Consider the following 13,735-nt stretch of genomic DNA (forward strand, 5'->3'; position numbering starts at 1 on the left):
TTCTATAAAAGTTTTGAAATTAGAATTTCTTGGCTCACTTCGTTGACTTTATTTTCCCCCCATCTAGAGAGATATAAAAGACTGACAGGACACCCCAGAAATGTGAAAACAGGCTGTAAGTTTTGCAGTTTCAGTTGTGAAGTTACAAAAATAAAGTTGATTAGAATAGCATGAAATCTATAAAATAAAAAGTAAAATGTTTATAGGGGAAGTCCAATATGAAACATTTTTAAACAATGTGTTTTATTTACTTTTTATACATTTCATTTCTCATATTCTTTTGAACTTTTTTGAATCTTCTCATATGTTTCCTAATTGCATTTGCCTCTCTGACTCCTGTCTGTATTTCCCCCAGCACAGAGGGGCTGAGCGTTTGTCTTGGTTTGTGTTTGTTTCGTTCCTTTGAAAAATCAGCACACCGCATTTAGCTTTTCGGAGGGTGAGTTTGCCATGGCAGCGCTGGGGTTTCGTGCTGCCAGGGAGGCACCGAGTGCTGTGATGAGGGGTGAAGGATGCGCCTGAGCTCTGCCTGGCCCCCAGCACACCCACAAACACCCCAAGGCCCTTCTGGGGAAAGCTGCTCTTATCCGCTGACTAGATAAGCTGTTTTCCCTTTATGAAACCTGGTCGTGGCTCCGACAGCGCCCGGCTCTCGGCGCTGGACGCGGCTCAGGCTGGGCAGGGCCCCTGGCAGCCCGCGAGGAAGAGGAGGGCAGCGGGCTCCCGTGAGATCCGCCCCGTGCCCAGCGGGACCGGGGTCTGTCCGGGCCGGGGTCGCGTCCTGCCCCAGTTAGCGCCCTCTGATCATGGCTGCAGCCCCCCAGTGCTGGGGATGAGCCCCCGGGCTGGGGATGAGCCCCCCAGTGCTGGGGATGAGCCTCCCGGCTGGGGCTGAGCCCCCCAGTGCTGGGGCTGAGCCCCCCAATGCTGGGGATGAGCCCCCCAGTGCTGGGAATGAACATCTCTGCTGGCAGCCCCCGGAGCCGTCCCTGGCCAGCTCTCCGTCCCTCCCTCGGCCCGGGGGAGCTGCACAGAGGGGACAGGGTGGGAGCCGAGCCCGGGCAGGATGAGGATGGAGCTGAGCCCCTGTGCGCTTCCCACGGCTCTGCACTGGCACCCCGAGAGCCCTGGCACCCCGAGAGCCCTGGCACCCAGCCCGGGAGGAGCCCCCCAGCCGCGGGTGCCGGTGCCGTCCCCAGCCCCGAGCCGGCCGGGGCTGCGCTCGGGGGCTGGTGTCCTTGAACGCTGTCCTGCCTTCTGCCGGGCTGTTCATTTCTTTGCCGTCTTAGCTCAGGTGTGAGGTTACATATTGTGGGGTTTTTCCCTCTGCTTTTAAAATTCAGGGAGTTTTTTTTTTTAGAATTCACCATTTCAGTCTTTACTCTTAAATTGGTGTTTTGTTATTTTTTTCCCCCTAGTATTATTTATTCACGCAGGATTCTAAATTTCTCTCTTTCACACGCTTTGATAGAAAGTTTCCTTCCTCAGTAATCATCAGTATATTACTCACCTCCTTACACCCCAGAAGTCAGTATTCATTTCAGTATTTAGTTTGTTGTAATTCTTGACTTCAATAACATGCAGCTGAGTTTTTTACATTATGTTCCCAGCTCAGAAAAGTGTGGGGGAAAAGGTGTGGTTTTTTTAACTAAACATGCATTAAAATACATCTCAAATTCCAGCAGCCATTAATGAATATTTCAGGTGATGCTCTGGACTGAGTGCATATCCTTCAGTCCGGGCTGGGCACAACATTTAAGTTCTTCGTTTTGTATAAAATTACAGGTTTTGTTTCTTTTAAATGCCCAAATTTGAAATAAAAGCATCTTGGGTGTTTTAGTGATAGGCTTGTTAAAGATCAAGAGGTCTCCTATGCACTTGGGTAAAAAATTTAGCTTAACTTGAACTTTAAAGTGTCACAGGAGCTTTTGAAACAGTTTACCTGGTGTTTCAACCAGGGGCTCGTTGAGGGGATGTGGTGCTGCCCTTGGCAGCTGCTCCTGGTGCCTGCAGGAGAGACACTGAGGGGTTTCAGACCAATTTGATCCAATCTCATCCTGGAGATTTCTGATCCGAGCTGCCTGAGGTATCCAGAACTGTTTATTTGGCTCCTGGCTGCAGTTTTGCCCTGATACCCATTTACTGGAAAACCACATTTAGAAAGGGGGGGAAAAGAGAGGATGTGGGAGAGGAAGGAAATACAAAGAGAATTTACTGAAGAACTTGCATAAGTTCTGGATTTTGAAACTAAACTCAGGAATTCCTCAAAGAAAAACTGTTGTATCGCCATGAATAGCGACACAGAACGTGAGCTCCCAGCTCCTGAGTGAGCACAGGGAGCTGGCAAAAGCAGCTGCTTGAGCAACAAACAGCTGCAGCACACAGCGTGCTGCTGCTGGATGTGGAGGTTTCACTCGTGTGAATTACTGTGATGAGCAGAATAGTCCTCTGCAGTCAGCCTCCTTGGGAAACCATAGATGCAGCTCTGTTCAGATGGCTTGAAAAAATGATGGCTTTAAAAAATAATTTTCAAGCTATCCTCATTGAAAAATCTAAGGTATGTTATTACTGGTAAGAATTAAATTAAACTTTGTTTTACCTAATTCTAAACAGATTAATAACATATATTAATAACATAGATTAATTCCATGAAAGGTCTTACCCAGATAACTCCCTACTGAGGAAAAGGAGACGCCACGCTCCGCTCCCTGTCCTTTCTCTGCTGCTCGTTCATTGCAATTTTCGCTGCAGTTTCAGCCAAGGCAGCTATAAGTCTATTTGAACAGATATGTTACGTTCCCCTGGCATGTCTGGGTGAGGCTGGCGAGGCACAGCCAGAACCTCGAGCGTTTTCCTTGCAGCGCTGCCCTGGCCGGAGGCTCGGAGCGGTGCCGGGTGCCGGAGAAGCCCGTGGAGGATTAGGGTGTGCTCAGCCTCTCCTCAGACAGGTGCACAAACACTTCCCCCTTTTAGGTGCTACCTGCTCTTTACTGGACGTTTATTACAAGTCGATGCAATTTCACAAAGCACCTGCATGCAATAAAACCCTATTACATGTGTGAGGCCTTAAGGAAATTAACGGTTCCTCCCTAGGGATGCATATTTTGTTAAGATGTTTATTACAGATGAAGTGGTCCTGGGGTAAAACATTAACAAGTTGTAGAGTGATAAAAGGAATTTTATCATTTCTCAGTGACATAAATAGGAAGAAACCTTTAACTAAATCTATAAAATTCCTGTTTCCTAATGAATTTGTTTTAACTATTTATTAACTGGATGAACTTATACAGGCTGCAATTTGGGTTTTTTCTTCCTCATACCCTCCCAAAACCCAAGCAGAAGGCATTGTCTGTGAACTGATGTGAGCTCTGGCACTCTAAAAAGAAACTTTAGATCAATAACATTTTTTTTTTAAAAGCAATTATTTTCTTCTGTGGGTTTAAAGGCAGGTCCCTAAAACTCAGATCATTCTTGTAATACTGATTTTAGAATTAAATGCAACATTAAAATTCTGTGTTATAATAACGCTAACTGATATTACTGAAATTACATGTTATATTTAGGGTTCAGGAATTTATTTTTGGTTGCCATTCTTTTTTTTAGCACCATATTAATGAAGTTTGCTCTTTACCATTATTAGAGATGAAAGCAGGAGCATTGCTTTGGACTGAGAATGCTCCATCTAATTGAATTATATGAATGTAGTTAAATGTCTACTTCAGAAAGGCCATATTCACTTTCAAGATTAGTTACTCCAAGAGTTAATGGCCTATTTAAGCAACATAGTCCAAGAGCCAAACACAGGTGGGCTGTGTTAATAACTTTATTTAAACCGTTTTTTCCCCTTTTGAGAGGCACAAGCCATCCATTAATGCATTCATTAGAGTTTATGGCATAGTTCTGCTTTTCTCCTAATGACACTATCCAGACTCAAACTTGCTTGGCTAATTTAGCCCAGCTGCCCTTTGCCTCTCAGCAACAGGTCCCTTGTTCTTCAGTCATGCAGGCTGAAGTGTCACGATGATTAGTTTTTAGTCACTGCTGCCCTTTGCAATATTGTTTTGCGTTTTCTCTGCATCGGAATTTGCTTTTTCTGCGGGCTGTTTGGGCAGGTTTGTGTGCAGCAGCTGTTGGAAGGGGCACGGCAGCGCAGAGGCATTGCTGCAGCCCTCGCATTCCAATGTGATTGAACATTGTGGTTTATGACTTGACTCTGACCAAACAAGCTCACAGGTTTTAATATCCAGCTCTGCCAAAGGTATTTGTGGAAGTTCCTCACAACTGCAGCATCTGAGCTTGCCTGGACTTTTCAGTTTTAAGGCTGATCCAAATGTGCCTCTTACTGATGTCATTACAGCTGTAAAATGTGTGACTGTGTGCAGAAGTGCCTGCTTCCTCCAGTAGCTGCGGTGGAGGCGACCTGTGTGTGTTTAGTAATGAATTCCCCAGGTACTAATGAACATCACAACAAATCAGAATGGCCAATGCATCACTGGGAGAGGAAAATCCAGGGTGGGTCAGACTCTGCACCGGCAGCTCCTGACCCTTGAAGAGTTTATTTTGGAATATTGACTCCGTTTGGGTACACATGTCTGACGTTTCTGGGAGTCTTGTGTTAGCTGTTGGTTTCCAGTGTGAAATACCACCTCTGATAAACTTGTACAAACAGTGGGGGTGCCCTTGGCCATCATGAGATACTGGACCAGCCAGTCCTGGGCAGCCCACTGCCACCCTGGCCAGACCTCAGGATCACAGCGCCACTGAACTCCAGTGAGCACAGGGATGAGTGTTCCTTGGTGCTTCCTAACACATGGGTTTGTAGGGAATAACAGCTCAGAACACTTCTGTACCCGCTCCTAGAGATAAATGGCACAACTTCAGCAGGGTGGCAGAGATGCTGCAGGTGTGACATTGTCACTTCTGCAGGAATCCTCACTGCAGGCTCCACACTCGCAAGCTGCTGCGTCAAGGTGCTTCCTCTTACTGATCTTCAAAGCGGTACCCGGCATCTAATCATCATCATCGTCATCGTCATCGTCATCGTCATCGTCACCATCTCCGTCGCCCATTGGTCGCTCTCTTCATTACCTGGCTGCGAGTGATGCTGTGGGGCATGTCCTGCCTTGTAGGGCTGCAATGGGCCGGCCCTTCCCCGCGGGGAGCGGGGTGCTGTGTCCTGCCGTGCCGTGCCGTGCCGTGCCGTGCCGTGTCCCGGCGTGGCCGCTAGGCGGCGGGCGGGGGCGCCGTGCGGAGCCCGCGCTGCTCGGGCGGGGTCACCTGAGCTGGGGTGGCTGTCACTGACCGGGACTGTCCCTGCCCGGTACCGGGCCCAGCCGTGCTGGGGTGGCTGTCACTGACCGGGACTGTCCCTGCCCGGTACCGAGCCCAGCCGTGCTGGGGTGGCTGTCACTGACCGGGACTGTCCCTGCCCAGCCCGTGCTGGGGTGGCTGTCACTGACCGGGACTGTCCCTGCCCGGTACCGGGATGATGCCGTGCTGGGGTGGCTGTCACTGACTGGGACTGTCACCTGCTCAGCCCGTGCTGGGGGGGCTGTCACTGCACCGGGACTGTCCCTGCCCGGTACCGGGCCCAGCCGTGCTGGGGTGGCTGTCACTGGCTGGGAGGGACGGGGTAATTCTGTTCCCTTTCTGAACCCCTGTGCGTTGTGCCAGGGCTGTGGTGCTGCCAGCTGGAGGGTGCAGGTGGGAGGTGTGAAAGTCACCCTGCCACAGTGCCCTTGGCATTTTGCAGGCTGTGACTCTTGTTATGAGAAATTACCCGTAATTCCTTTCCCTTTATCATGTCTTCTTTATTTGATGTCTTTTGGCAGACTTTTTTTACATAGGCACGTGGGTTCCCAGTGTCCTCTGCAATACTCTAACAATTAATTAATGCTCTCAGCCACTTTGAATGTAAAATCTCACTCTGCAGAAGGGGTCCTACAAGGACCTACAATATTTCTAGATGAATTGGAACAGGATGTTGAAATTGTAACATCTTGTGACCTCAATGCTTTTATCTGCAGGAGCAATGAAAGAGTTAATGCATTAGTTAAAAAGATTTTTAGCACTGGTCTGAACTGAGGTCGACAATCCATTACTCACGACTCCTTCAGAAACCTAGCCTAGTTCTTTTCTCTTTCTTTTGTGATTTACAGATTTTTACACCAATTGTAAGCACTTTGCAGTTGGATTTTCATTAGAAACTCCGAAGTGAAGAATTACGGTTTGGGATTCACAATGAGAAAAGCGTTCTGGTGTTTGTAGACCCTTTTCATCTGGCGTGTCCCCAGGCTGGCCCTGCTCAGAGCAGGAAGCTCCTGAGTCTGCAGGGGCGAGGGCTGCCCCAGCAGCTGTGCTGGGCTGAGTGTGAGCCCGTGGGCACAGCCATCCCCAGCCCTGGCACACCACAGCAGCCAGGTGGGCTGCAGAACCTTCCGGGGCACGCCTGGATTGGACACTAGGAAAAATGTCTTCACAGAAAGGGTGGGTCTTCAGGCACAAGGTGCCCAGGGCAGTGGTGGAATCCCCACCCCTGGATGGATTTAAAAGTCATCTAAATGTGGCACTTGGGGACATGGGTCAGCGGTGGCCTTGGCCGTGCAGGGGGAACTCCGTGGTCTTGGGGGGCTTTTCCAACCCAAACAATTCTGTGATCTCTTGGCAGTGATGGCATGAAGAGCCTGAGTGCCTAGGCAGCCCCGAGCAGGGCTGGGTGTGAGCCTCAGTGTGAGCTGAGGTAAAAGGCCTCATGAGGAATGCATTTTGGGATTGCTCCCTCCTCTGCAGCAGCTGCACCAGGGCGTGCTGCCAGCATCCTGCCTCACGCTGGTGTCAGACAGAGCAGCTGCTCACTGCTGCTCCCATCAGCTCCTGAAAGAAAATAATGGCAAAGAAAGCTCTCGCAGCTACAGGAATGCCTCTGTGCACAGGGTTTGTTGGTGTGTCCAGGGCCTGCTGGGCAATTGTAGTTAGAGTGGTCCTTCCTCCAAAAAGCATCTGGGTGCAGTTCCAGCTCTCCTTGGCTCTGGAAGGACAACTGCAACCAGAGACAATTTTTCATTATGGACAAGAGAATTATGAGGTACAAACGAGTGTGCACAAGAAAGTTCATAAATTACTGGGGATTAGCATCAGTGATGGGTAGATCTGCTGTGTGCAGCCTTCGCCTGGCAGAACAGGCAGGATCCTGCACAGTGTTTGTCACAGATCAGAAACAACAGCCCTTTGACAGATGCCACGTAGATCTTCATCTCCAAATTCACCCATCTGAGAAACATCTGTGTGCTTAGGCTGGCAAATCTCAAGGAATGCTCTGCCAAGCAGCCTCCTTCCGCTTTTATAGCTCCGTAATCCCCACTCCTGCTCTGAAGGGAGCAGGAGTGTGTGCGGCTCTCCAGGAAAACTGGGTAGGTCCAGGAGAAGTCTGCGAGGAAAAGATTCATGGCATGATCAAAAAGCACCCAGGCCTTTTACAGGCAAGGCTCAGTAGGTGCTTTAAGCAGCTGTAAATAACGGGGAGGAGTGAGGGAGCAGATTAAAGAGCCGAGCCTGGGGTCTGTGATGGGTTAGGGCAGGACAGACAGCACAGGCTGCTCCCACACGGCCCCAGCCCCTGGCAGGAGGGTCCCCAGCCCCTGGCAGGAGTGGCCCCAGCCCCTGGCACACCACGGGCTCTGTAGTCCAGGAGCTGCCAGGCCAGAGCACAGAGCTTTGAGGCTTGGCTCAGGCATTCCAACAGTGTGGCTTTTTCCCTGGAAATTCATCTCAAAATGAGCACCACCCTCCAGAGTGGGCTCTGCCCCAGGCTGCCCTCTGTCCACAGGCTGGCACAGCCCTGGGAGCTGCAGGGATGGTGCCCATGTGGAGCAGAAGCAGTATGAGCGTGGGCACAGGCTCCAGAGCAGGTCTGTTACAGCTTTTCTGCCCCCATCACAGCCTGGGGGTGAATTCCCCCAACTCCAGCTCCCTTCCGTGCCTCCACCCCTTTGGAGTCACCAGCTCCTGCACTTGTTATAAAACAAGGCCCATTTCCCCAGGGAATTTTGAATTTGAAGTAATTCTGGGAAGTCTATGGATTTTGCATACAGTCTGCAGCAGTCACTAGGGACTTTTTTTATAGTTTTGTTTTTTGTTTTATTTTGAGAGAAACCTTTGGAGAAGTATTACTTGCCTAGGGGCTGCCCCAATTTTTTCCATTTGTGCAGGCAAAAAAATATTGATGGGGAGGGGCATAGACACACAGAGCACCCTCAGGGCTAAAGATGTTTCATAGGAAATTGTTGCTTTCAGACAGATGAAAGCAGATCCCTTTAATTTTTCGTTGGTGCACGCAAGGAACAAAGTGCTGTTCAGGTGTGCTGATGTTATCCCTTGGGCCCAGGCTTGGTCTCCGTGGAGCTGGCTTGCAGCTAGTCTGGAAATGAAATGTTAAGGAATAGCAGCAGTGTTTTGTTTGTAGAGTATCCCCAGCAGGTTGAGGTTGCAGTGAGGGTTTCAGCTCTCCTGGGGCACATGGTGACACTCCACAGCAAGGTCTGGCCCCTCTGATGGACCAGGAGTGCCTGGCACTGCCTCACTGGGAGCTGCTGCCCAGGGCTGGGGTCCCAGCCCCTCACTCCAGAGCAGCAGCTTGGCCTGGCCACTTGCCTCACCTGGTCCCTGCCCACACCCACACACCCCTGCTGGCCCTTTTCTCCCCTCCTGCCAACAAGGAAGGCATGTTTGCTTAACATTTGAGGGCATGATTTATAAACAACCCTTAATGAACCTTTTAACCTCTTTTTTTCATTGTTTAAATTTCAAATTTTTTGGATGCAAACTCCTTAAATCAGTTCAATATGCTCTGAAGGGCTTTGCTAGAATTTGGGCTGAATTGTTTCCAAATGGAATCACAGTTCCAAAAAAAAAGCATGTCAGTGATTTTAATTGACTCTCCACTGTGTGTGTACCCTGAAATAATTGAAGTGTTTCCAATACTCATCGATGCCTCGATTTGGCAGTTGTTGGGTACAGGCATAAAAAGGGCAGAATGCAGCAGTATTATACCTTGGGCTTCACAAGGGATTCCCCCTGGATTTAATTGGGATTCCTGCAAAGCTGTGCAGAGCATTGCCAGTGAAACTGGAAACCAGGTGAGCTCTTGTGAACCTGTGTGAGGTTGGGTATGACTCAGCTGGCTGGGAGGTTTTGGATGAGAACCAGGCAAATTTCATTGATTTCACCTGATCCTTCTTTGTAATTTTGGAGTTTTCTTTACTTGGAACACAAAGTGCCCTCAGTTTCTCTGCTGGGGCTTTCTGGAACAAGGCAGCTTGAGAACCAGGTTTGATGATGAGGCTGTTTCTCCCTGGAGGATCTGTGGTGTTCTCTGCACCCAGTCACACCAGGCAGGTGACATTTCTTGCCTTCCTGTGTCAGCTCAGCACAGGCCTGAGCTCTGGCTGCAAACAAGAAAGTCATCAAAAGAACAGGAAATTCACACCTAAACACCATAACTCTGCAAGATTTGCTCTCATCAGGTTTTACTGAAGTGAATTCCTCCTAATCCATTTAATATAGCATTTCACAGGAATTATTTTTAACTCGTGGAATAGGAGAGACAAGGTGGTGTCTTGTACAAAAGCTGCTTTATGGTAACAAAGCACTCAGCTCTGCAGGTGCCTGTTCCCCTTGTCTGTCTGCTGACCTTCCTTCTCGTTTTCCAGAGGCACCTGCCCTGCACCCTGTGCAGAAAGACCCTTTCAGGTCAAGGGGCTCTGGGGAGAGAGAAGGGAAACTCAGAAAATGGAAGGGCTCTCTCATGTCTTTCCTCTTTTCACGAGGAAAACTGTACAGTGAAAAAATAATTTCCTGTTGATTGTTTGCTTTTAACAAGCAGGGAAATAGCAGCTACTATTTCATGTCTCTCCTCCTGCTTGAGGCTGCTTTACCAGAGTGGAAAGGGAGAGCTTGGTTTTTTCGTGCTTGTGTTCAGTCAGAGAAATATCTGATACTCTCATTTTCCTCAGAGAAGGAAGCTGTGGTTTGGTAGTACAAACACTGCAAGCATGCTAAAGAAATGCCAGAACCATTCCGAGCACATGTGAGATCCCACGCTGGTTTAGTCCCAGGGGAAGCACCTCAGGGTGCTGCTCAGGGCACTGGCTGAGCCTTCGTGGGGTCTCCCCTCGTTTCACTCCTGTGCACTCAGCCTCAAGGAAACTGGAGCTGCTGGCCCCCACATCCCTGCCCAGGGAATGGGCTGGTGGTGCCAGGCTGGGGCCACACGCTGCCCTGCCCTCGGCACTCAGGGGGTTAACAGGCTGGTGTGGTCTGGTATCCTCTCTGTGCCTCCAATCTCAAAAACCTCTGACCTAAAATCCAGGTTCCAGGCCAAACCCTGCCAGTCACAGCTATTTAATATCACAGCTTTTTCAATAGGTTTATATTAATGATAAAATAAGCAAAGTTTGGATTCTAAGGTGTGTTTTGCCACACAAACCATACAACCCTCAATGCAATTATCTCCCACTCACCCTATCAAAGCACTTCTCACAACTTGTCTGTATGTTCAGATTTCAAACAGACTCCCCAGTGCCCCCAGGACTCAAATTACCAGGCAATAGACATGATTGACTAAAATGTTTCTTCTCTGGATACAGGAGGTGTATTTTACACGGTTTTGATCCAGCTCAGGTGCTCCTGCATCATGGGGTGTGTGCTGCCCTGCAGGGAGCAAAGGTGTCCCACAGATTCTTCCATCATTCCTTGCTGGATAGGAAAGCACACTAGATGTGCTGTACCAGAGCAAAACACATATGCATGCATATTTTGCAGACCAAAGCCCAAGCATCACCTGCTCCTGCAGCAGTGAAATCTTGGGATTTCACTGTGCTCTGGTACACGGTGTTCAATCCTTTCCTGTCTGGGAGCCAAACCATCAGGAAAGCATCTGGGTAGAGCAGCTCATCCCCTGGCATGCAAGCTATGCACATGGGGAAAGACGCTGAGGAAAAAGAAAATCTTGGAATTTCCACTGGCTGCAAGTCACGTTGCCCAAAGCAGTCTCAGAAGATGAGTGGTCTAATGAAGCACAGAGCAGGCCAGCTTTTCTGGGGCTCCCACAGTCACCCATCCTCTTGCCCAAATATTGGCTGCACAGCATCCTCTGGGGCTGCATCAGCAGGGTATGCAAGGAACAAAGACCTGGGGGATTTGCTCCTTCTGTTGCCTGTTGTCCCCTTCTGTGTGACCTTGTGCATTTTGTCTTTCCCTGGTCTCATGTTTGGATCCTACCAGGTCTCAGGTGCCCAAGTTCAGTTGTGCTGGAGCAGCACTGATCAGAGCAGTTACCAGTGCTCCCCTCTCAGACTTCAGGCAAACAGAGACAAACTCCTTTCCAAGCCTCAGGAGGGAATCTCCTCTGGGGCCTGGGAACACCCTGCTGGTGTGTGTGTGTGGCAGGGGCTGCTCCTTCCAGGCTCCAACCCCCCACAGCACCCCATGGCCTGTGCTGCCCGGGCAGGGTGGGAAGGAGGAGAGGAGCTGAAGCCTTTGCTCTTCTGGCTGCCAGTGGTGCCCTCGGTGTTTTGCCTGTTCCCTGTGACTGCCCACTGCACCGAGCAGCTTTTTCCTGCAGCTTAATTGCCTTCCTGCTTTCTCCTGTGCCCTGAGCTTCACAGCAGAGGAATAGTCTGATCTTGGCCAGGGACTAATAGATGCAAAACTTCTCTGCTCTAGCTGCTGACATGTTTCCAACCTGGAATAATTAAGAAGTATCAAGCATCTTGGAAAGCAGTTGACTCCCATTAGATTTCCTGCCTGATCTCCAAGTCAAAGAAATCAGATAAGATGTGGTGATGTTGGGGAATGTTTATACAAACCAGACTCACTCTTCTCACATGCTGCATACATGAATCCATTACAGCACTCATCTTTCAGCAGACATCTCAATAAATAGCCTCTAATGTATAAAATAATTAAATCCTCCTCATCTCCCTGTTAAATCTTCCCTGTGTTTTTTCCTCCATCGTGCTGTTCCTTTCCTTCTGAGCTGTCTTGCTGACACCAGCAGGACTCGTGAGTGATGCCAGTCCTTGGTGGCACTGGGTGTGACCATCTCCCCTGTGCCTGTGCCCGCCCTGCTCACCTGAGCACAGGTGGAGGATGTCTGTGGGCAAGGACAGGCTGTGACCCAGGAGCCCCAGAGTGCTGAGAGACCCTTGGGCTGTGCTCTGTGCTCTGGGTGCTGTATCCATGCACTGTGCCTGCCCACGGAGCTGTGGGGCTGGCAGCAGGGTGTTCAGCCACTGTGAGGCCATTTGCCAGGTCTGGGTGGCACTGATGACCAGATCACTGCTCTGATGGCCAGCACACAGCTCTGGTGGCCAGCACACAGCTCTGATGGCAGCACACAGCTCTGATGGCAGCACACAGCTCTGATGGCCAGCACACAGATCTGGTGGCCAGCACACAGCTCTGATGGCCAGCACACAGCTCTGATGGCCAGCACACAGCTCTGGTGGCCAGCACACAGCTCTGGCTGGGCATGGGCTGGGCACAGGCTGGCACTGGGCTGGCACCGAGCTGCTGGACATGATGCTCAGTACACAGCTCTCTGATGGCAGCACAAGGCTCTGATGGCAGCACTCAGCTCTGATGGCCAGCACACAGCTCTGGTGGCCAGCACACAGCTCTGGTGGCAGCACACAGCACTGATGGCCAGCACACAGCTCTGATGCTCAGCACTCAGCTCTGGTGGCAGCACCCAGCTCTGATGGCCAGCACACAGCACTGATGACCAGATCACTGCTCTGATGGCCAGCACACAGCTCTGGTGGCCAGCACACAGCTCTTGCTGGGCATGGGCTGGGCACAGGCTGGCACTGGGCTGGCACCGAGCTGCTGGACATGATGCTCAGTACACAGCTCTCTGATGGCAGCACAAGGCTCTGATGGCAGCACTCAGCTCTGATGGCCAGCACACAGCTCTGGTGGCCAGCACTCAGCTCTGATGGCAGCACACAGCTCTGGTGCCAGCACACAGCTCTGGTGGCCAGCACACAGCTCTGATGGCAGCACTCAGCTCTGGTGGCAGCACTCAGCTCTCTGGTGGCCAGCACACAGCTCTGGTGGCAGCACTCAGCTCTGGTGGCCAGCACACAGCTCTGATGGCCAGCACACAGCTCTGATGCTCAGCACTCAGCTCTGGTGGCAGCACACAGCTCTGATGCTCAGCCCTTTGCCTGGCTCTCCACAGGCTGTTGCACAGCCTGGGTACCGGGTGGGTGCTCCAGGCAGTGCTCAGGTGGGCTGCAGGCTCTGGCCAAGGCACCCTGAGCTCCACTCAGTCTCCTCTTCCTCCTCCTGTCCGTGCAGCCCCAGGCTCAGCCTGTCCCCAGGTTGTGCTGTACCTGGAGCAGCCCATCGTGGTTCTCACACCTCTCAGGCTGTGACAAGAAATACAAGTGTTCTGAGGTTTCTCTCTGTCGCACATATAGGACATTTGCACGATATAATTAATTGCACCCACAGTGCAAATATCCAAGAGGAAATAAATAGTTTTAAAGGTGCATAATGTCTGGGAAGCGTGCGCTGATCTCTGGGGAGCAGCTTGATTTCCTGAATGCATTTTGAAACTACCACTTCTGACAGGTCTCAGTGTTTCTACAAGCCATTTTCCCATCAGTTACAGAACCCACTTCAAGCCCGAAATAAGGTTACCAATGTTTTCTAGTATTTTTTTATTAACCAC

The 13,735-nt window shown here is 50.4% G+C and overlaps 1 protein-coding gene across 1 annotated transcript in view; it reads left to right on the forward strand.

Annotated features, from left to right (window-relative positions):
* Window positions 1-11,884, forward strand: part of MVB12B (multivesicular body subunit 12B) — a 75,521-nt gene extending 63,637 nt beyond the window's left edge. The window contains exon 10 of the mRNA XM_039730537.1: window positions 11,722-11,884. Within this exon, the coding sequence (XP_039586471.1) occupies window positions 11,722-11,793 (72 nt within the window). The 3' untranslated portion in view covers window positions 11,794-11,884. The remainder of the gene's footprint in view (window positions 1-11,721) is intronic.
* The last annotated feature ends 1,851 nt before the right edge of the window (window positions 11,885-13,735 follow it).

Source organism: Passer montanus, unplaced genomic scaffold, assembly GCF_014805655.1.
Source record: "Passer montanus isolate IOZ18808 unplaced genomic scaffold, ASM1480565v1 scaffold73, whole genome shotgun sequence".
NCBI lineage: Eukaryota > Metazoa > Chordata > Aves > Passeriformes > Passeridae > Passer > Passer montanus.